The 22,726-nt window shown below is 54.3% G+C and overlaps 1 protein-coding gene across 7 annotated transcripts in view; it reads right to left on the bottom strand.

The window, feature by feature from the left end:
- Positions 1-22,726, bottom strand: part of TCOF1 (treacle ribosome biogenesis factor 1) — a 39,469-nt gene that overhangs the window by 767 nt on the left and 15,976 nt on the right. For 2 of the 7 annotated variants that reach the window (XM_055325102.1, XM_055325105.1), the window contains exons 12-27: positions 22,364-22,618; positions 22,064-22,273; positions 16,557-16,682; positions 16,182-16,367; positions 15,918-16,109; positions 15,616-15,756; positions 13,395-13,505; positions 9,064-9,250; positions 7,655-7,788; positions 6,090-6,203; positions 5,516-5,753; positions 4,961-5,046; positions 4,372-4,531; positions 1,993-2,535; positions 1,370-1,467; positions 352-395 (exon numbers count right to left, since the gene is read on the bottom strand). In XM_055325102.1, the coding sequence (XP_055181077.1) occupies positions 369-395; positions 1,370-1,467; positions 1,993-2,535; positions 4,372-4,531; positions 4,961-5,046; positions 5,516-5,753; positions 6,090-6,203; positions 7,655-7,788; positions 9,064-9,250; positions 13,395-13,505; positions 15,616-15,756; positions 15,918-16,109; positions 16,182-16,367; positions 16,557-16,682; positions 22,064-22,273; positions 22,364-22,618 (2,808 nt within the window). In that variant the 3' untranslated portion in view covers positions 352-368. The remainder of the gene's footprint in view (positions 1-351; positions 396-1,369; positions 1,468-1,992; positions 2,536-4,371; positions 4,532-4,960; positions 5,047-5,515; positions 5,754-6,089; positions 6,204-7,654; positions 7,789-9,063; positions 9,251-13,394; positions 13,506-15,615; positions 15,757-15,917; positions 16,110-16,181; positions 16,368-16,556; positions 16,683-22,063; positions 22,274-22,363; positions 22,619-22,726) is intronic. The other 5 variants (XM_055325103.1, XM_055325104.1, XM_055325107.1 and 2 more) reach the window with 5 other exon arrangements.

Raw genomic sequence — 22,726 nt, 5'->3', positions numbered from 1 at the left:
CTTCCTCCCCATGAGGAATGCCCTCCAGTTAGAGAGTCACAAGGAAGACAAAGTGGACAATGGTGGGGAGCCACTGAGCAGTACTTGACCTCGAGACTCTCCTCCTCTACAAAGAGGAACCAGCCAAGTGCCTGCACCCAGCGAGCACTGTGTAGGTCACTGCCATCGCCATTCTGGAGCCTTCGGACTCTGCAGCTCTGATTTCTGGCATCAGCTCACCAGCCCCACTGACCTTGAGGGATGGAACTACTTTCCTGAGCCCCTGCACCTTCCCTGCCTGGCCCCGGGGACCCCGCCGGATGCTAGCTACCCTCCCACCTTCACTACGGATCTCCAGGCCAGGAAGCATACCTGTCGCCTTGTGCCCCTCAGACAGTTTGCTCTGCTCTCTTCTTCTGTGAGGAGAGAAGTACGAGAGGCTCTTGAACCTGAAGCATCTCCGCCTCCCCCGCCTTGCTGCCCACCCCTTCCTCCCAGGAGCAGTTGCGATGGTTCTCTCCTGAGAACGTATGGCTCCCCCCCCCCAACAGATAGTGGGTACACAGGGTCCTCCAAGGGCAGGGATGGGGCCCCACTTGCCCAGGAAGGAGCCCAGGACTCTGAAGCCAACAGATGCCCAGCTCTGAACACAGCTGAGGCCCTGCTGGCACAGTGAGAACTGCACCCATGTAAGGTGTGGAGCCTCCCCTATTCTGGCGATCAGCCTTTAGAACCCATAAAGCAGAGGGGAGTGGGGGTGCCTGGGTGGCTCAATAGGTATAAGCCTCTGCCTTGGGCTCAGGTCATGATCCTGGGGTCCTGGATTCGAGCCCCACGTTGGGTTCCCCACTCAGCAGGGAGTCTACTTCTAGCTCTTCCTCTGCCCTACCCCTGGCTTGTGCTCTCTCTTGCATGCTCTCTCTCCCTCTCAAGGAAAGAAATAAAATCTTAAAAAAAAAAAAAAAAAAAAAAAGCAGAGGATTACGTCTCTGCAGGGAGGATACCTGGCCAGCTGGGATACATACAACCCAAGGACTGTTTCCTCTCACCTCTGCCGACCCGGCTGGCCTCCCTGCCCCTGCCCCTCCTGTCTTCACCCAGCCCAAGAACATCCTTCTACCTCACAGACAGACGGGGTCACTTGCATGGCTTCTACACACAGACCATGTCCCTCCTCAGAGTGGCACCTGCCTTCCACCCAGCTTCTCCATTGTGTCACAATTCATGGGCCCCCCAACCCCTGGCACCTGAGAATGGAAAGGGGCAGGGACTGGGTCTGGCCCGCCCCATGGGTACCCTGACACGCACAGGATGGAGCTGATCACATCCACCCTGGGGACCGGGTGTGGGTGTTTCTTCTGGCTGAAGACCCCTCAGGAACTCACGCTACCTTTTTCTTCTTTTTCTTCTGGAACAGTGAGTCAGGGTCTTTGGTTGAGGCCTTTTTTGCCTTCTTCTTCTTTTCCTTTTTTTCCTTGTCTTTTTTTTCTAAAGGAAAAGAAAATACCCCCCCTAAGTAAACAGATGCTTGTGTGTGTGTGTGGGGTCAATGTCAAGGGACACAAGGCTGGTCTCAAGGGATCCTCAAACCACTCCTCCCAATGCCAGGTCCCCTGCTCTCCCCACACTCTGGGGACCCATCAAAATACAAGCCCACAGACCTCCGTGACTACCTGCCCTGGCCTGAGAGCCCCAAGGGGAACCTGCCCTCTAGGTGTTTGGGTCACAGAAGCAGGAAGCTGAAGTGCACGTGCTGACTGGCCACCCACTGTGAGTGAGGACCTGGGAGCAGGCCACGCCCCGCACCCTATGGCAGCCCGCATCTCCCTGGCAGCTCAGCCCACCTGCTGGGGACTCTGGGATCCAGCTCTGGCTCTGCCACTATCATCCCACCCCCAGCAGTTCTCAGCCTGTCCCTTCCGTGCCTGCTGAACCGGCCCCCCCGCCCCCCCATCACATGCTGACCTCAGCAAGGGCCTGGAAGTCTGCTCCAGCCTGCAGCCCGCCACTTACTCTTATCCGATTTCTTTTTCTCCTTCTTGATCTTTGGGTTGCCTTGGTCTCCACCTTCAACCTTCAGTGTCCCCGGCTCCCCTTCCGGCTTCTCCTTGGCCCCTAGAGAGCCAGGAGACTCTTTCTCCTTGATGTCACTGCTTGCTCCATCTCTCTTGGCTTTCCCCTTGGGAGTCCTGAGGGCCTTTTCTGGTGAGCCAGCAGCACCCTCCCCGCCTCCCCCGGCCACGAGCTGCTTCTTCTTCTTGCTCTTGGGGACTCTGGCTGCTGTCTGGTCCCCCGACAGCTTCCGCTTACGGCCCACCCGGCCCTTCCTGTTGCTCTCCTTGGCGGCATCAGCGGCCTTCTTCCTTTCCTGCTCCAGCAGCTCTGTCAAGACCTTCACCACCGAGGCCTGGACCTGGGCCTCATTCAGGGGCCAGGGCTCACTCAGGAGGCGTCGGCTGATGTCGTTCTGCAGGGCCAGCGTGGAGGCTTGGGGGTTCCCGGCCTCCTTTTTGGGCTTCCGGGGCTTCTGAGGCGTGGCATCAGCCTCTGTCCTGTCTGTGGAGAGAGGACGTGGGGTCACAGACCAGGGAGTCGGGAAACAGGCTCACTGACTAAGAACCAAGGGGGTCTAGGGACCCAGTCAACCTCCTCTGACCATGGTACAGACGGGGAAAGGGTGGGCCAGTGGTCACTCTGCCCTATCTGGGTCTCCTGGCCCACACCTTTCCAGCAGTTTCTAACTGAGCTTTTTTCTTTAACTTAGCTCTTTTGTCTCCTTGCACTAAAAATTTAAGTCAGGTTGGACAAGGAAAAGGACTCTAGAATGTTAAAGAAGGGGCATAAAATCTATCAACAAAATGAAAGGTCGGACAGGAGATGGTATTGTCCAGCCAGAAGTCCAGAGCTGGGAAGCAAGAGACTTCTAGGTTTGCCGACCACCACTTGCTGTGGGATCGCGCTCCTCCCACAGCCTCAGTCTCCTTGTTTGTAAAATAAGGACTTAGATGAACGGTGAGGCCTCTAAGTCAGAGACTCATGACAGAAGCTGGTCAGGGGACAAGGCAGCCAAGGGGCGACGTGCATGGCGCAGACACACGTGGTGGCTGACTCAGCAGGATTGCTGCCTGCCAGAGTGACTTCTGGTGCAGCCTTTGTTTAGAATTTTCCACGCCTCTGCTCTCCTTTGATAATTGTGTGCTGACTACACGTGTGAAAAAAACCTTCCACAGCCCCCTCGAAAATGTCTCCCTGTCGCACCCGCCTCTCACAAAGAATGCTGGGGAGGAAAATGAGCTCTGCTGACCCAGCACCGGGAGCTGCAGCTAAAGTCAACGACGGTGGTGGTGGAGTGACATCGGCAGTGCCCCAATGCCGCCCCTAACTTCCCAGGTGACTCAGTAGGTCTCCACAGACACAAGAGTGCCTCCATGCTGGGCTCTGAAGGACGCCCAGCTGCTGCCCTGCTCCATGTCCCGGGGTCGGGGACTGTGCCTGCAGAGGGTGGGGCCCAGGTGGGACCTCCAGCAGCTCTGGCTCCAGGACTGTGGGGAGCTCGGGGAGGCACACATGGCAGGTTGAGTAGAGGAGGGTCCCAGGACAGACAGAGGCCCAGTTCAGTCCTTTGGTGCTTCTTGGCCAAGGGCTGGGGGTGTTGATTGGAGAGGGAAGCTGAGGAGGGCACAGCCTGTGTGCTACAACCTCCTTCCCTGCAGCCCACTTCTCTGTTTCCTGTCGACAAACACCCTAGAACACCAAAGCTGGGGACTGTCCAGAGCTGTCCCAGGCATGCTGGTCGGAGATTTCTGCCCCTCAGCACTGGCAAAGTCAGGGCCAGCAGATGCCCTAGGCTGGGTGACCTCAGTACTCTGGTCTGCTCCCCAGACACCAGGTGACTGCTTTCTGTGTGTGCCACGCCTGGACACAGACTGGATGGATCTCCCCTGAACTGTGTGGTTAGGGCACAGAGGCCCAGAGTGGCCAGGGTCCTAAGGTTTTATGACAAGCCAGGCCATCACCTGGGGTCTTTGCCATGTGCTAGAGACTTCTCCACAAATGGCTCCTGCCTTTTGTCCGAGTTCCTACAGCCCATACCAGCAGTCTGTCTGTTAGGAAGGAAAGTCATCTAGAGAGAGCTAAGGCCGCTTTAAGGCAGGGATCAGCCTATCAGGTGCACCAGTGTCCCACAGAGCTGGATAACCCGACCTCCAGGCCATCCGAGGTTGTAAGAGCCAGATACCTGGGCAAGGGGCCCCGGGCCATGCTTGGAAAGGCCCTTGCAACAGACAGGACCATACTGGTGGGAGGGAAAGAAGGGGCCCAGTGCCTTGTCCTTCGTGTCCCACTGTGTCTTTCCTATGGCCCTTGACTCACTTGTTTTAGGGGATACAGTACCTGCTACGTGTTGGGGCTCCACTTCCTGCTTGCCATCTGGGGCATCTTTGCTAGTGGAAGTAGAGGAAGCCGACGGGTTGAGGTCTGGCCTAGGAGTGGCCTTTGAAGCCTGGGAGTTGGCCAGAGTTGGCCCAGGGGTCACATAACCTGAGAGGAGAGACTGAAGAAACCCAGTGTGAACGAGGTTGGAATCCTGCCCAGCCCCCCTTCCCCTCCAGTGCAGGGCCTGCCGTGAGGAAACCATCCCAGAGCCCCAGAGATCGGGCCAGGCGGTGAGCACTTGAGCCCTCTGTAGGTACCTCCTGCCCCATTTTAATTAATACAGTTTTCGTTGGGCACAGTTAAGAAGACAGCTTCTCACTACTAACACGAACGGAAAATCACCAGCGCTTGCCTTGTACAGAGGATAACCTTAAAGAAATCCCATCTGTTACAAAATATCCTTTTTTCTGGGACTCCTCTGAAGTCAAGGCAAGTCTTTGCTACAGACTCCAGGAGTGGCTTTATGCTGACACGCGGCCCTGGGGGTGGCCTTGAACCCCCACCCCAAGGCCCCGAGGTAGGTGCCAGTCCCCTCCCTCGCAGTTACCTGAGAGGGTGCCACAACCTCGTCCTCGCTAGACTCTGCTGTGGTCTCCTCTACCAAGGTCTCCGTCGCAGAGGGGGCCGGACCTACTGGGGGAGCACAGGTCAGCTGTTGGGAGGCCCTGGGACGATGGCCTGAGCCTTCTGCTTATCCCTCACCCTCCTGCCCAAGGCTATACCGGCTCTCATGACTCCCTCCAAGGTCAATGGCTGTTCGCAGCCCTCTAAGCAAGACACCTGAATGCTAAAACCTTTCCTCCTAATTCCTGAGGCCCTACTTAGGTGGCCCTGCTTTTCTGTGGGGTGGGGGGATGACCCTGGGAATGGGAGCCTGATACCAAAAAGTCAGCAGTGGCCACACTGCAGAGCTGGAAGGTATTTGGTATCATGTAGACCAACCTCCTCATGGAGGGAGAGGGAAACTGAGGCCCAGCACGGGATGATGAGGCAGACGCTGCAGAACAAGGAGATACACAGTGGAGGCCCAAGCTTAGAGCTCCGCCCGGCCGCCACTCCCCTGCTCCGGGCCCACCCAGCCTTCTCCTGCTGGGACCCTCACCCCGCCTGTGGGCCTTCTGGGGCCCGTCACCATCCTCCTCACTCCCTGAAGAGCTGCTGCTGCTGTCCTCGCTGTCGTTGGAGGTCTCAGAGGCCTTGGCTTTGGGGTGTCCCGCAGGAGTGGCTGTGGCTTGCTCGACTGCAGGGACCTCAGCCTTTTTGAGCTTGTTGGTCACCTTGGCCTGCACAGGGGTGATCTGAGGACTCATTATGGGGAGTGTGCCCAGAGCACGGTCAACCTAGTTTGGTTTAAAAAAAAAAAAAAGGGTAGAAAAATAAATGAAGGGAACTAAGACTTGGTGCAGCTGAGCACCCCAGTCACCTCAGGACCAAATGCCGCTTAGCTGCTTCACACCCAGGCCTCACTTCGTAGCCTTCCCACAAATGCTCAGATGGGCAGCAGGGGTGGGGATGGGGAAGAGACACGTGTGCATGCTACACTCACAGGGCAGGTCAGTGCTGGTGCTGGGACTTGAGCCCTGCCTGGGCCCTCCCTTCTATGTTCTGTCATCTTTGATCGCTGTCCCCCTCCAGGGTGGGGCCTGGCCTCACCACCACCCAGCTCCCCAGCTCACCCCACTTGAAGACGGGGTCCTGGCAGCAGGAGGCTGGGCCTCACTGGCTTTCTGAGCAAGGACCTTCAGGGCAGCCTGGGTCAGCGGGAGGTGAGCAGGGTTCCTCTTTGTCACCTGTGGACAGCCACAGGCAGCCCTGAGACTCTCAGGTTCTCAGGATGCCATCTGTGCCATGCCCTGGTCAGATCCTGGCTGGGGTAGGAGGGGCCTGTATGCATCTGCACGAGGAGCCACGGGGCTGAGAGTGGGGGACGGAGGGACAGTCACAGGGATACTGCCACATGTGGGCAGAAAATGGGGCCAGGCTTCAGGTTCTAAGTGATAATGATGTTCTCAGAGGATCCAAAGACAGCTTCTAGCCTAGCGGTGGGAAGCAGCTCGGATCCCACCCGAGGCCCCTCAACTCAATCTGAGCTTGCCCTGGGGAAAAGTCTCTGGCCTGGTGGCTGCAACTTCCTCAAAGGTCCCCCTGATGCCACCTGGCTTCCCACATCTGCCACCAGTCAGGGAGCGAGAATGGGAAGAGCGGGGCGGGGCTCCCTGCAAACCCCCCAGGCCCTCCCAGCACTTCCCCAGAGGGTCCCAACACCTGTGCTCTCCTGCCTGGAAGACTCCCTGGCTTGGAGGACTTCTCTAGCCTTGATGTCACCTCCTTGGGGAGGCCATTCCTGCCCATCCTTCCTAAAACAGCTCACCCCATCATTCTCTAGTTTATACTCAGTTTCCTTCAAAGCACCCACCCAAAATACTCAGGTATTTTTTGGCTTCCTTGTTTCATGGCCCACAAGGGAAGGGACTCCCTGTCTTCTTTCTGCATTGCCAGTGCCTGGCGCGGGCAGATGCTCAGCACCATCTGCTGGCTGAATGGCCGAATGGATGTAGGCTGCTGGGTGCAGTGACCACAGCACAGCTACCCATGCTCCCAGGCAGCTTCTCCTGGGCTGCACCTCATGATGAGCCCCTCTGGGACAGAGGTGCCCCATTCCATCCTGCCCTTTTTGGTGGTGGTGGGGAACGGGACACGATGGGACAGGAAAACTAACCCACGTGGCCCAGGAGCTGTGTACCAGGAGTGAGGAGACCTGGGTTCTGGCCCTGCTTGACCCTAGACGGGCCTCAACAGTCTTGTTGAGGAGCAGCACTCAGCTCCGCCATTCACACGGTGAGCCTCTAACCCTATCCTGCTCAGGCTGCAGACTTAGGCAAAGGCCTAGCAGAAAAGCATTGAAAACAGTGAAAGCCAGGGAGTCATGTTATCCACACTGAGAAAGGGCAAGGTTTGTTTGCGGCATTTCCGAACCAGGAGAGAAAAAGACCAAAAGCACAACCACACTGGAATGGCTGCCAAGGGACACACGGAGCTGCCCTGGTTCTGCCTGGGGGCCATGCTCCCAGACTGCTCTTCCTCACACCTCAGAGGTACCCGGGAGCTGCTTCAGGCCTGCAACCAAGCCAGGGAAGGGCTGGCCACAAGGGGAGGCTACTTTTGGGGGGTGGCGCGGAGGGGGCAGGGAGGTACCCTGCCCCCAGGTGGCCTGCACAGCCCTCCCCTGCCTGCCAGGTACCTGAGTGATGGGTGCCTCCTGCTTCTTGCCTTCTGACACCCGACCGGACGCCTCACCGCCGCTGGCCCCAACAGTGCTGGCTCTGACAGCCGGCCTTGGGTGGGCCGTGAGTGGGGTCACGTTGGTTCTACCGGCTGAAATGGAGTGGGATGGGGTACAAGTCAGGGCACCCAAGTAGCAATCCCCACTTTCCAGCCCTTATGGGGACGTGGCCCAATGCTCACGGTATTTGCAGCAAAAGTCTGCCTTCCCCCACCTCCCTGAGCCTCGCAGGCAGGAGCTGTCACTATCTCTGTGTCACCAGCTCAGGGGAGATCACAGGACTGCTATGGCAGTGACCTCAGAATTTCTCCTGGCCCCTCCCCACACTTCAGGCCTAGACAATGTTGCCTCTCAGCTGGCCAGGCCAGCGCTTTGAGCAATGATGGGGAGCACTGCTACCAAACGGGACCTTCTGTACTCTCAGAAGTCTTCCTAAGAATATCACGATCATTTGCAAAGACTCAGTGATGGGTGTTCAATGTAGTGCTGTTGGTGATAACCCCCCAAACCATGAAGCCCTTAACTCCCTCCAGCAAAGCACTGCCGGGATAAACCACACTAAGCCCACCCTGAGGACTGCTCTGTAGCCAGCAAGAGTCACGCAGTAAATATGTAGCGTCACAGTACATCAAGGAAAAATCAGGGGCATATGTGCCCAGTAGGACCTCGACAAAAACACAGATATAGCTCCAGCTTTTGTAAAGTTGACAGATCTAAAATGTCAGTCATTATTCCAGACAGTGGATTATACTGACATTTTTCTCTTGTGTTATTCTGTATTAAATGAGCCTACCAAAATCAGGCATTATTATCCTCACAGCATCAGGACAACATTAGCCATTTTCCTGATGGCACTAGGAGTATCACAGATGCTCAGAGGTCAAAGAAATCCCAGATGTAGCTGTCTCCCACTGACAGATGGAATCCTTGCCTACAACGTCTGGTTAGACTACCCTGACTCACTTTACATGCCACCAGGACTGGAAGGCTCACCACCACCTCAGAGCACCCTTCCTCGTTCAGGCAGGCGGTTAGTTGTTACAAAGCTCTTCCTTAGATTACGTAGAAACCTACTATCTGCAGCTCCTAGCCACTGGTGTGGTCCCACCCCTTGGAGCTGGCAGAGAAAGTCCTGGCAAATACTCCTCCGGAAACAGAGGTCAGAGGTAGTTCCTCATCGGCATGAACCAATGTAGGCTGCAGAGACCTGGCCCCAAGCCCCTCCTGGCCAACAACGTGCCGGGTAACTCAGCCAGCAGCCTCAATGGGGCTTGAGTGTGCACATGTGTGTGTGCTGGCGAGCCCTCCCAGGGGAGCCTGGCAGTTGCGGCACAAGAGTCAGCCCAGCCTAGTGGGCCTGTGCTCACCAGGAACAGAGCACTGCGTAGCGGGGATCACATCCTCATCCTCACTCTCGGAGGAGGAGCTCCTGGCTGTGCTCTCCGAGGCCTGGGCCTTCCTCGGGGTGTCTGCAGCTGGAGCTTGTGTGGCGGTAGCAGCTGGGCCAGCTGGACTACGATTAGGGTCGACAAAAATCAGAGGGGGTTTAATCACCTTGAAAAACAAAAACAAAACATACCCCCCCAGTGATTAAAGGCTTGGCCAGGCAAAGGGGAAGCTGGGGAGGGGCTTTATAAGGCAAGGGGGTCCAGGGGACCCAGGGCAGGCAGAGGTCACTCGGGCTGCCCATGGCACCCTGTGCACCCCTAGTCCAGGCACCTGCTAAGACCCACACAATAGCTCACAGTGGCCCCTGAGGTCAGCAGTACTAGCTCCCCTGGATGGGTTGGGGGAGGAAATTAGACATCCAGAAGAGCTGCCCAGGGTAGCACAGTTTCACTGAAGTGAAGCCAGGGCCAGAAGAACCAGTGCAGCCTTCTTGCCTCTGGCTGACTTCAGGGACAGGCGCTGGCTGAGCAGGGTGCTCTAAGCAGCACAGCCCTCAGCTGCCCAACCATTACACACGATTCAGCTGGGGACTGTGTGTAACTGAGCTGCTCCTGTCCAAGAGATGCTGATGTGGCCTCCTGAGCTGTGGCCTAAGGTGCAACCACTCACCTATACTGACCCAGTGTCTTCAGCAAAACAAAGTGCAAAGGAGAAAAACCAAGGTGAAGACTTAAGGAACCCAATGAGAGTGCGGCCCCGTGTGAACTCTTATCTAAACACACCAGAAGACCATCATTCACGAGACAATCTGGGAAATGGGGACACTGACTGTGCAGGCCAGTTTCTTAGGGGGTGATGCTGTGCGGTGGCTGTCCTTTAAAAGAAAAGTACCCCAGGGTTGCTGGGGAAGGAGGGGAGGGCTTGCACAAAGTAAGCCTGGTCACGAGTGCAGACCCGCTGAGGCTGGGGAAGCACGTGGGGGTTCTTCATGCTGTTCTATCTTTGGGCAGGCTTTACATCTTCCAGTGAGGCACGAAAAGAGAGAGAAAGCGGCCGCTCCCTGGGATCCTGCAGACCAGGCTGGGGTCACAGCTCAGGTGGATAGATGCCTACTGCACGCAAGGGCGCCTCGCACACACGGAGCCAGGGAGCTGGATGAGGCTGCATCTCCTGTCCTCAAAGGTCAGACTTTGTTGGAGATCCCCCCTTCTCCGGCCTGGGGTGGGGGGGGCGAGGGATACACAGGGCAGTGGCAGGAAGCTGCCCTAGGCCAACGTCTGGGACCCGGTCTCGCCCATCACACCAGCCTGCCCACCTCCTGGGCCCAGAGGGCGGTGGGAGAGCTAGCATGAAAAGTAAAGCAGAGAGGCGCCCGCCTGAGGGGGGAAGCTCTGCTGGGCTGCGGCCCTTCCCACCCTTGCCAAACGGCCTCCCCCGCGGCTGCTCTGATCTGCCGCTTCCAGAGCCTGCCTTCCCACATGATGAAAGAGAGAAGGATGGAAAGTGGGAGAAGGCTTACAGTTGAGGGAGGGGGAGATCTATATATATGTGAGAAGACAGAAGAACAGATTGTTGGGGACGAGGAGAGGCACCGAACCCACCGCAGCAAACAATAACGTCTGGGATGTTAAAAGCAGCTCAGCAGCAAAAGCCTCCTCCCCCCGTTTCCACCTGCCCACACGGCCTCCGGGCTGGGGGCGGCACAGGAGGCCTGGCGTCCGGGGGCAGGGACACGACAGGGGTACAGGGGCAGGGCATCGTGCAAAAGTGGGCCGTGCGACCCAGGGAGATGGGGAAACCCGCCTCTGATCCCACCTCTGTGGGCCAGCCCCTGGGCTTCCGGCCCTAGTTTCCCACCTGTTGAGGGGCCGTTAGCAATCTCAACCCGGGCTCGCTCACCAGAGGGGCTCTGCTGCGCTTTTTTGAAAACTGCAAAGCACAGCACATGCAGGGGTGACCAACGCTTACGGGGAGCTGCTGCAGCCTGAACGCTTGGCCGGACCTCCCGGCAGGCACCAGGCAGCCAGGGCCCACAGGGGGTGCAGGGGCTCCCCTCCTGCTGAACCACCAACCCCGGGGGGAGCGGGGAGCTTGTCACAGCTCGGCTCACCAACTGTGCCCTCATTCTAGTCTGGGGCTGGCTGGGAGTGAGGAGCTGATCAGCCCAGGTGGCTAACTCTGGGGGCAAGGGACAGAGCCAAGGAGGCAATCCAAGAGCCCCTCACAGAACTGCCTCAGGGCCGCTTAATTGGTCCTGGGCCTGCCCCACCCTAAGGGGCCAGGAAACCCCACTGCCCAGGGGTGGGCCTGGAGCCTCGTGGTTCACCGGCCCCCAGGGAATGTCACTCCACGGATTGAGAAGGCTGAGGCTCAAGAGAGGGCAAGTGGCCACACCCAGGGTGACCAGCAAACTGTGCCATAGCTGGGCTGGAAGTCAGCTTTCCAGGCACCAGACAGGAGCTCCTACCAGAAACAACCATGCTAGAGCTTCAACTTAACACACTAATAGGGTACCTACCAATTGATACAGGGTACAGACCCTGTTCTGGGGTTCATAATGCCAGCGCAACAGGGCTGAGCCACAGAACACCACCCCCTGAAGTATAGCTCAGAGAAAGAGGCTGGGGCCCATCCTTTGTAGCTGGGGAGACTGAGGCACAGTGAGGGAGCCTGGGAATGGAGCCACAATCGCCTCCACCTCCCAGCCCGAGACTCTGCCTACCACCCTGGCATCCATCCGTTTTCTCCACTGATAGGCTAATAGTAACAGAGTGAAACTTGTCAATAGAGAAGTACTTGACAAATGCATAATAGTGATAATAATCATAATTAGTGAGCTGGGGATTAAGGAGCTAAACATCCCCCAGCAGTGAGGAGGGGCTGCAGTTTCCTTAGGCTGTGCCGTCTTCCCTGAATCCTCCTAGGGGAAGGCACAGAACGCCAACTTTTCTCCTGTTTCTTTTTTAATAGGGACTCCAGAATCTTCAGGACTAACGTACCAATTAAACGGTTCAGCTTAAGCATGATGTTCATTTTAATTGTGTTAGTCCGCCCCCGCAAAGCAGGGCGAGGCAGCCCCCTCCCTCCCAGCTGTCCCGATCCTGCTCAGAGGAGGCAGCGGCCTCCTAAGGGCGCCCGGCCAGCCAGAGGGCAGGGCCCAGCGCGGACGGCCTGCGTTCAAATGTCAGATCTGCCCGCTTGCTCCTGGACAGGTGATGCTGGGCAATTAGTTCACTCAACTTCTCCGAGCCTCCTCCTTAAGATGGGGATAAAAGAAGGACCTACCCTCAGAGAGATGCTGTGGGTACTTAATAGAATAAGGAGGTACAGGGTTTGGCACAGTGCTTGGCACAAAGTGGCTGACAGCGTTAGATGGAGCTGTTCATTAGGATTTTTATAACCTGTGCTCCTAACAGGAGGATGGCGTGAGCACCCCAGCCTGTCACAGGGTGGCAAGCACCTGACCTCCCTGATGGGCAGGTCAGCACGTGGTGTGGAATCTGAGGGAGATGGTTACGGAGACCCCACTGGTGTGGTATTTATGGGACTGGCAGTACGTCCAGGCACCTGGGGCTACAGGACAAAGGGCACTGCCATCTGCTGGACAGGTGGGGCTCACCCAGAGGCCTGACTTAGCAAGCTGGGGAGACAAGGTGGCCTTGGTCCCAACCTCAGGGGGAACAGTCCGGGGAGGACGGCGGGTGCAGCAGAGCATGTGAATATGCGCCACGGGCGCTGGGGTGAGGGCCCGGTCGTGCCCACTGGCTTCTGCCAAGCTCCGCAAAGAAGCCTCCCAGCCCCAGACAGGAAGGGGAGGCACAAGGAGCCAGGGGCCAGCATCTACCTGGCTTGTTCTGAGTCATGACAATTTGGGGAATTGACTTCAACTCCCTGGGCTTTGATTTTTGATGCATCAAATGGCCACAGCACGTGCCCTCTTGCAGTGACAGGTGCTCCTCATCAGGCAGCACACTGTGCCCGGATGCGGGAGGGAGGACAGTTACCCTGCCTGCTTACGGTGCAAATATCCAGGCCTCAGAATGGTTGGGGTGTGCCCAGGGTCACAGAACTGGTGGCTGGGAGAGCCAGCACTGAGCCTACATGGTTTGGCTCTGAAGCCTGGATGTTCAGTGATGCTCTGCTGCCTACCTCCTGGGGTTACTGCGAGGATGAATGAACCAACCAGGAAACCGTAAAGTGCTGTTTAAATGGCAAAGATCTGCCCTCACCCTCCACCTCCCCAGCCCCCTCCCCAGGCCCTGCTGCCCTACTCTGAGCTGCAGTTTCCCAAAGAGAAGGAAGGGCATACCTGGGTGGCCGGCAGCTCCTCGTCGCTGCTCTCGGAGGACCCCTCTGCGTTCTTCTCTGGAGGTGCTGGGGCCTGGGTCTTGCTTTTCGCAGTTTTGGAGCTCCCCTCTTTCTGAGGGGACAAGCACATGGGTAGGGGAGAGGAGCCGTCAGCTGAGGGAGAACACACCTGAGGGACCAGGGCGGAGAAACTGTGGCCAGTGAGCAAGGACCCTCACGTATACTGGCTGTCCACGGAAAGCAGCCCAGCCCCTTACTACATGCACAGGAGGACAGTCTCAGGCATGTGCCACAGCCACTGGAAACACAGGCTTCCATTCTGCTAATGCTCCTTCCAGAGTTGGCTCTGAACTTGAAAGGGACGTAGGAGTCAGCCACCAGCCACCACTCAAACCTGAGGGCTGGAGTGCTGTTGGTCAGGCCTCTGAATGAGAGGAGACAGCAGCCTGGGACTAGGTTGCAGAGGGCAGGGCAGGCAGTAGTGCCAGCATGCTCACATCGGCTGTGGCACCCCCAGGTAAAAGCCAGACCCAGCTGGAAGCGTCCCAAGGCTGCCACCCCTCCTACCAGGCCAGGAATAAATGAGGGGGGCTGGCTGGGCAAGAGGTGAATGAGGGGGCCAGAAGAGGAGAGTATGGAGAGATAGGCACTGGTGGGGACCAGTTCAGGGGAGCCCGGGGCGGGGGCAGAATCCAGACACTACAGCGGCTGAGCCACGCAGGCTGCCCGAGTCTAATTTCTCAAGAGCTGCTAGATCTTATGTCATTTCCTACTTTTTAAACGGGTCAGCTACAACGTACACCGCAGCACACTGCAACAGCCGTGCCCGTGCCCCCATGTCTTCCTCATTAACAGAATCCTGACTCTGATAAGCAACACCCCCCCACCAGGCTCTGGGAGAGGTGGCCCTTTCTCCCAGCCAATCACAGAACCACAAGCCCCTTATCAGTGAGCAGCTTTTTTTTTTTGGGGGGGGGGGGGAAGCACATGCCTTAGATCTGGATGAGGAGGGGAAGGGGGAAGGGAGGTCAGCTGAGGGACTTCCTAGCTCTTGTGGAGGTGCTGCAGCCCTGCCAGGACAATGAGCAAAAGATGGAAGAAATCTGGGTCACCAATGATGTCACACCCAAGGAACCACCTTTACCCCCAAAGCTTTGTGCATTATGAGGTAACCAATGCCCTTTAAGCCTTGGGAATTAGGTTTTCTCCTGCAGATAAGTGGATTCTTGGATCAGGGCATCCTTAAGACATAAAAGAAACCCCAAAATACTGTCTGAACATGGCTGGGACCCTTGTGTCTTAGTCTGATGTGTAGGCCTCTGTAAATGTGACCGGTAACAAGCAACTAGAAGTAACTGAGGCCCAAGGGATGGCTGGCCTTTGTGGAACCCACCTGACTTCACGTTCCCTTCCCTTGGTCATCCCCTGCCCCGGAGTGCCTAGCTCCACTTTTTTGTCTAGTGAACCCCTGCTCTTCAGGCTCTGCTCAAGCGCCTCTTCCGGCCTCTAAGAGACCTGTTCTCTCAGCTCCAGCAAAGAGCACGGCCAGAATATTCTCCAATAAGCCAGCTACTTCATCTTGCCCACAAGGGCAGGGCCAGCATCTTTCATCCCTTTATCTCTACCAGCGAGACACAGCGCTTGTACTTGGTCTGGTCTGATGCACTAAAGGCAGAGGTCAGAGCTAGGACCACTGTTTTACTCGTGAAGAAAACAAATCTAAGAGGGGATGGAGCTCAGCCTGGCACAGGAAAGGAAGATGTGGCCACACAGGGGGCACATCTGGGCACTGGAGCTGACAGGGACCATCTTCCTAGATGGGACCAGAGCTCTTCAGTTTGCCTTAGCAGCCACCACCCTCTTCAGCTTCTGACACCCAGGCTAAATAAATGCTGACTACCAGGCCTGTGTAAATCACTTCCAGCACACGCATGAGCCCTCTGAATCCTGGAGTTGGTCTCCTTGAACTCCTGCAGGACATAGCTGCTCCTGCTGCTTTCTGTACACGGACAGAGGGAAAATCATCCAGATAAAAGTCAGTTCCTCATTCCCTCCTTCTCCTCACTCCTGAGGCTTCACACCAGCGGAGCTCCACCTGGGGAGATACACATGCCTACCTGCGGTCCCAGGCCCAGGTGAGGGAGGGGACTTCCTCTAGCCCCCCAGGACCCTCTGGAACCTGAGATTCCTGGTGACATCCCGGGATTTCTAGCCTCATTTACCTTGGCAGGAGGTGCTGGTCTAGCCTTCTGTGGGGCTGAGGTGTCCACTCGTGTTGTGGAGGCCTTGGCAGATGCAGGAGTGCCTGAGACACCTTTCAGCAGGGAAGCCTTGGTTTGGGGAGGCTTTATACCAGGTTTTACCTAAGGAGACAGGGAGGACAGCAGCTGGTTAAGGACCTGGGAGCCACAGCTTTAAACTGGTCTTCTTTCCTCACCTGGCCCTGCACCCAGGTCCTGAGCAAGGAGTGGGTTGTATCAGCTCAGAGGCCTTGTATGGTAGCAGCTTCCTCATCAGGCCTCACCTGGGCCGGGGCCTCCTCCTCGCTGTCAGACTCCTCCTCACTGCTGCTCTCAGAGTCCTCCTCCGACTTCCCAGCCTGGGTGGCCACGGCTCCTGTCTTCCTGGGAGGGGCTGCTGTGGCCCCTTTCCTGGACAGCCCCTTGCTGGGGGCTGAGGCAGTTCCAACCTGGGGGGTCTTTCCTGAGGGCTTCACCTAGAGCAAGAGAAATAGAATTAGGGGAGGGAGGGACAGCAAGAGCTGCTCTCCACTCTTCCCGGGCCTCACCGGAGTGCGGGCCTCCCCGTCACTGTCGGAGTCCTCCTCACTGCTCTCCGAGTCCTCCTCTGAGTTCTTGACTGGCCCTGGCTGGGCCTGGGCTGCTGTGGCCACTGCCTTCCCCACAGCTGGCACAGCGCCCTGGCCCCTCACTGAGACAGCATTGCTCTGGGAGGTTCTTGCTGGTGGCTTTACCTGAATAAGAGGTAATGGCGTTAGGGAAGGAAGTAGGTAGCACGGCTCCATTTAGGTTAAGTCCTCTCATGGTGTGAATGTGCAGAAGTCCCTCCCACCTGTGCGGGGGGCCTGTCTGGGCTCAGCCAACTGCTAGGTCCTCCTCTCCACCCCACCTCCAGCCTCTCCTGGGCTTCTGGTTCCACTTGCCTTGGCCGGGGACTCCTGCTTGATTTGAACAGCTGCACTGACAACTTTTCCTGGAGCTGATGCTGCCCCTTTGGCTGAAGTTGCTCTGGTGGGAGCTTGGTTGGCCTTGCTCTGAGGGGTTTTCACCTAGAAGGAGAAATAGGAATTGCAGAAGGGAGAGGATAAGATGCAGCAGAGTAGTTAGCCAAGGACACTGATTCTGGAGTCAAATGCCTGAGTTTGGATTCTTGCTCCTCCATTTAATAGCTGTGTGCATCTGGGCAAATCACTGATCTCCTTGGGCTTCAGTTTCCTCCTCTGTAAAATGAGGCTAACCACAAGGCCCACCCACAGGATTATCATAAGGATTAAATGGGAGAGTCACAGTGTTTAACACAGTTCCTGGCACATAACAAGCACTCGCCTAAACTTGTTACTGCGAGCACTTTTCTTGTGTTGGCTAAGCATGAGTCTACCCAGAGCAGAAGTGTTTTCCAGGCTCCCTTTCAGCTAGGTGGCTAGTTTAACTTCTGGCTAACAGAATCGAAGTATACAATTTGACTTTTTTTTTTAAGATTTTATTTATTCATGAGAGACAGGGGTGGGGGGTGGGGGCAGAGGGAGAAGCAGGCTCCATGCAGGGAGCTTAATGCAGGACTCTATCCTAGGAGCCAGGATCACAACCTGAGCTGAAGGCAGATGTTCAACCACTGAGCCACCCAGGTGCCCCACCATTTGACTTTCTTATATGTATAGAAAACATGGGTCTTCTTCCTCCTAGATAGAAGAAATGCTGAGGTAACAGCTGGAGCTCTAGCAGCCATTTTAGTCTATGAAGCAGGAGCCAGGTACTCAGGATGCCAGAATAGAGAAAATCATGGCTATTTGAGGTTTTCTTCAGTTTAACCAAATCTTAACTGATAGCCAAGGGATCCTCCCAAACCACCCTCGGGGCATCTAAGCAAACACAGACCGAGAGACAGGAGAGCAACAAAGAATTAAAATCTTTGATGGGAGATCGCTGACAGGTGTGTGAAATCAAACTCTGCTAATGAAAAGCAAAATGAGGAATCTGGTGGTGTGTCTAGGCCCCTGACTCGTTCAGAGAGGTCATCTGATCACTGATTTGTCCCATAGCTCAGCTTTCCTCATCCACACAAGACCAAGTGAAACTAAGAATTGGGACTTTAAGAAAGCAAGTCCTCTAAAGCATAGACTGTGTCTGGCTAAGCCAATGTGCTCAGCACAGAAAAGTCATCCAGTGGGGAGCAATGTCTTTTATATTCACTTAAGAAAACACAAAAGGGATCCCTGGATGGCTCAGCAGTTAAGCATCTGCCTTTGGCCCAGGGCATGGTCCTAGAGTCCCAGGATCAAGTCCCATATTGGGCTCCCTGTGTGGAGCCTGCTTCTCTCTGCCTATGTCTCTGCCCCTCTCTCTTTCTCTCTCTTATGAATAATAAAATCTTAAAAAGATTAAAAAGAAAACACAAAAGATACCAGCACTAAGCTGACCTCACAAGTCTCAGTAAATTTAAAAGGACTGAAATCATACAAAATATGTTCTCTAGTGCAGAGGGATTAAACTGGAAATCAATCACAAGGGGGCACCTTGGTGGCTTAGCTAAGCAACTGCCTTAGGCTCAGGTCATGATCCCAGGGTCCTAGGATCAAGCCCCAAGTTGGGCTCCTCGCTCACCCTCTGCAACACCCCCCTCAGCCCCCGGCTCATGTTCTCACTCTCAAATAAAGTCTTAAAGAAAAAAAAAAATCAATCACAAAAAGAAATCTGCTGTCCCAGGTATTTGGAAACTAACCCACTTCTCAATAACTCATGTTCAAAGAATAAGAATAAAAACCCCAACATTTCAAAATTCACAAGATGAAGTTAATGCAGCCCTTATAGGGAAATTCATTGCTTTCAACTCTTAAAAAAAAAAAAAAAGAGCTACAATAAACAATTTAACATTCCATCTTAAGAAGCTAGAAAGAGAAGACCAATTCAAACCCAAAGAATAATAAAATTCAGAGTGGAAATTAATGAAATAAAACCCAGAAAATGACAGAGAAATATCAATGGAACTAAAAGTTATTTCTTTGAGAAGAACAACAGAATTGCTGTCTTCAGGTAGGCTGACCAAGAAACAGAAGACACAAATTACCAAAAGTTAGGAAGAAAGCAGGACATCACTATAGATCCTATGAAAATTAAAAAAGATTACAATATTATGAATATATGCCAATAAATTAAACTGAGATGAAAACACAAGTGTCTAAAAAAGGCACAAATTATTATTTTTAAAGATTTACTTATTTTAGAGCAAGAACATTACAAGCAGGAAGGGCAGAGAGGGAGAGGAGGGAGGAGAAAGAGGATCTCACTCAAGCAGACTCCATGTAGAGTGCAGAGCCCAATGTGGGGCTTGATCCCACAATCCTGAGATCATGACCTGAGCCAAAACCAAGAGTCAGACGCTCAACCGACTACACTACCCAGACACCCCAAAAGGCACAAATTATTAAGTGTGCACAAAATTACCAGAAGGTAAAACACATATAACTGACTCAAGAAACAAAAAAACCTGGATTAGGCCAATAATAATTTTCAAAATTGACTTAGTCATTAAAAATCTTCCACATTCAAAAAATTCCAGGCCCAGATGGCTTTATTGGTGAATTCTATTAAGGAAGAAATAACACCAATCCAACATAAACCCTCAGAAAACAAAAGAGAATACTACCCAACCTATTTCATGAGGCCAGAATCATCCTGATACCAAAGCCAGATCAAGGCATCACATAAAAGCTACAGACTAATATTCCTGAGATATAGACACAAAAATCCTTAAATGATTAGCAAACCAAATCCAGCAAAGAAAAAGGCGTATACATCATGACCAACTGGGATTTACTGTAAGAACAAAAGGTTGACTTAATACCTTAAAAAAATCAACTAAACGCAATATATTGCATTAGTAGAACAGGAAAAAAAAAACAGTAAGATCACTTCAATAGAAAAAAGCATTTGACAAAAATTCAACTCCAATTCATAATAAAAACTCAACAAACTAAGAACAGGAAAGAACTTCCTTGGGGCACCTGGCTGGCCCTCTCAGTCAGTGGAGCATGTGACTCTTGATCTTGGGGTGGTGAGTTCAAACGCCGCCGCCCCCTCTCCCCCTGCCATGTTGGGTGTAGAGCTTACTTAAAAATAAAATCTTAAAAAAAAAAAACCAAAAAAAACTTCCTCATTCTGATAAAGGGCATCTTTGAAAAACTTAGAGCTAAAACCATACTAAATAGTGAAAGAATGAATGTTATACCCTAAATTAGAAACAATGCAAAGGTGTCTACTTTCACCATTGCTATTCTACATTGTACTAGAGGGTATTGCCAGTGCAGCAAGGCAAGAAAAAGAAATGCCATCTAGATTGAAGAGGAAAAATATAACCATACAAAACATGGTTTGAATATAGAAAGTCCTAAGGAATCTACAAAAGTCGGGAAAACAGATAAGCAAATGTAACCAAGTTGTAAGATCAACATAGAACACAAGGTCAGGCTCCAAAGGCGCCCTAGCACTTATTCCGCCATTCACCACATGCTGACTGACCATCTGCCCCACCCTTCTGACACCAGGGCTCTCTTCCTATGGCATTTCAATCAGGAATCACCTCCTTCCTCAGACTCTGGCACATCTGGTTTTCCAGAAGCACTCCAGTCTTTGTTAATTTGTTTTGAACCTCAGCTCTCTCATGGAAGGTTTCCTTTGAGCTGGCTGGGGGATCTGAGCAGACCAGAGGCCATCTGACTCACTTGACCCCAGCATTACTGAACAGTGTGGGACCCAGTGAGTGTGAACAGACAGCATTTCGAGAGCGAGGCCATACAAGTATTCTCATTTCATCCTCACGGGAAGTCCACAACAGAGAATTATTCTTATCCTCCAGACAAGACTCCTATCAGACCTGCCTGGCTCAGTGGAGGCAATTCAGGCTTTCTGAAGCTAGGCAAGGCACCATCTTCTGACAGGGCATCAGGCTATAAATCTGAGCCCCTAGAGAGGGATTAGCTGCTTTATTGGGGGGAGAGGGAGGGAGAGAGAGAGACAGGGAGGGGGAGGGAGCAGGAGGGAGGGAGCGGGAGGGAATGGCCCCAGAGCACAATCGTGTCTGTGGTCAGAAAAATCTGGGCCAAGATATAGTAGAAGGATATGTGAAAGTCAAAGGCTTTTGAGGCAGGCACACTGGGACCCAGGCCCAGCTTGGACCCTCACTGGCTGGCTGGGCTGAAGCAGGTCAGCAAACAACTCTTCTAAACTCTAATTTCCTCCTCCAGAAATCAAAGCAAATGAAACCCCGTTCTAATGGTACTGGTGGGAGGCTCAGATGGGAAGACAAATACTTAAGCAATGAGTACAATTAAACTTTTCAGGCACTGGTTTGGAATGTGTCTGTAGCTTGCAGATGTGATAGGAGCTGTTGGGCTGGGACACCAGCAGGGCTCACACACAGGTCAAAACCTCACGAGGCACTTAAGAATTACAGGAACCTGGGTCCCACAAGGCAACAGTGAGAAGAGGACAAGAAAAAAAATCCATAGAAAATGTATGCTCTGGTACAGGGGGAAAAATGACTAATCTCTTGAGTGGTTATGGCCGGGGGTTGGGGGGTGTGACAATTACAAATAATAAAATGGTGAGTGAGTGCAGGGTGTTAGCCATCTTCACTCTTCCCAACTTAACTCTTCCAGGCTGGGAGGGGACTCCTGATTCTGTTCGCTATCAGCCCGGCCCACCCTCACGGTGGCGGATGAGTGAACTTGCTGTGTGTGGTAGGTGAGATCTCGTTAAATTCTCAATCCTGTGAAGGCTGATTCCCAATTTACAGAAGAGTAAACAAAGGTCTTGGATGGATTTCATCACTGGATGGAGCAGAAATTTGAACCCAGGCATCCTGGCTCCAACCCCTGGCTATCTGCCCCTGCCACACCACCTGCCCCAGTGATCCTACCAAAATGCTCCACTTGGGGCAGTTTACTCAGGCCAAGCATGCTCCCACCCTCTGAGACTTCACATAGGCTAGTTTCTTTGACTGGAACACTCCATTTCACCTGGCTAGCTCTTTCAGCCCACAGTTCCCAATGCCACCTCCTCCAGGAGGTCTTCCTCGCTGGAAATCCTTAGATGCTATCACCTGCCATGCTGCTGGCCCAGGTACAGGCTCTCTACTCTCAGCTTTGGCTCACCCTGCTGGAGGAACCTGTGCACACGCCCACGCCTCCACCTAGGCTGGGGCTCCCAGAGGGAGACTCAACAGCACCTAACAGATGGGGTGCCCAACAGAGCTTGTGGAAGGCATAAGGGATCTCAATGGAAGCTCAATAGGCCAGGGGGAGACCCCGCCCTCTGACAAGAAGAGGAAACAGAATGAAAAGTTGGCAAGGCAAGCCGCCAACAAAAGCCTCTCCTCCACCCTGCCCTGGGGCTCTGGTGTGGGTGGGATGGGCTGGCTCCTCCTCAGCCTCACCTGAGCAGGAGCCGCAGCCGCCTCCTCAGCCTCCTCACTGCCCGATTCCTCCTCGCTGCTCTCTGAGGAGTCTTCTTGCACCTCAGTTTTCACTGGGGCTGTTGCAGGCCCTGCCTTCCCAGGGGGTGCTAGGGCAGTCCCTTGGCCTGAGGGCCTCTTGGTGGGTGTGGAGGCAGCCTTCACAGTGACGCCTTTCCCCACAGGCTTTGCCTGGAATGACAGGGAAGAGATATGTGTCACAGGTACCCAAGTGGCCACATGAGCACTGGCCCTGAGTCAGCTGAATACACTCGGCCTCACCTGTCCTGCTGCTGGGGCGGGAGCAGTCTCCTCCTCACTCTCAGACTCCTCGCTGCTGCTTGAAGAGGCCTCTGGCTTCTGGGCGCCCCTCGCCATAGCTGGAGACGAGGCACAGGCTGGAGAAGCTTCTGCTCTCGCCTTCCAAGGGGCTGGTGTGCCCACTCGCACTGGGGGAGCTTTGGCAGGTGTAGGGGTAATGGGGGTGCCCTTCTTTGGGGAGGCCTTCGTCTGGGGTGTTTTCACAGTTGATTTTGCCTGAGAGGAAGCAGAAGTCAGAAACTAGAGAAGGAGCCTGAATTCAGAACACCCCCCCCCCCAACTGTTTTCAGGTGGGACCCTGCTGCCGTCCTTCCCCTTTGCTCT

This window comes from Nyctereutes procyonoides, unplaced genomic scaffold (genome assembly GCF_905146905.1).
Source record: "Nyctereutes procyonoides isolate TBG_1078 unplaced genomic scaffold, NYPRO_anot_genome, whole genome shotgun sequence".
NCBI classification, from domain to species: domain Eukaryota; kingdom Metazoa; phylum Chordata; class Mammalia; order Carnivora; family Canidae; genus Nyctereutes; species Nyctereutes procyonoides.
This window is presented reverse-complemented; position numbering and strand designations above follow the sequence as displayed.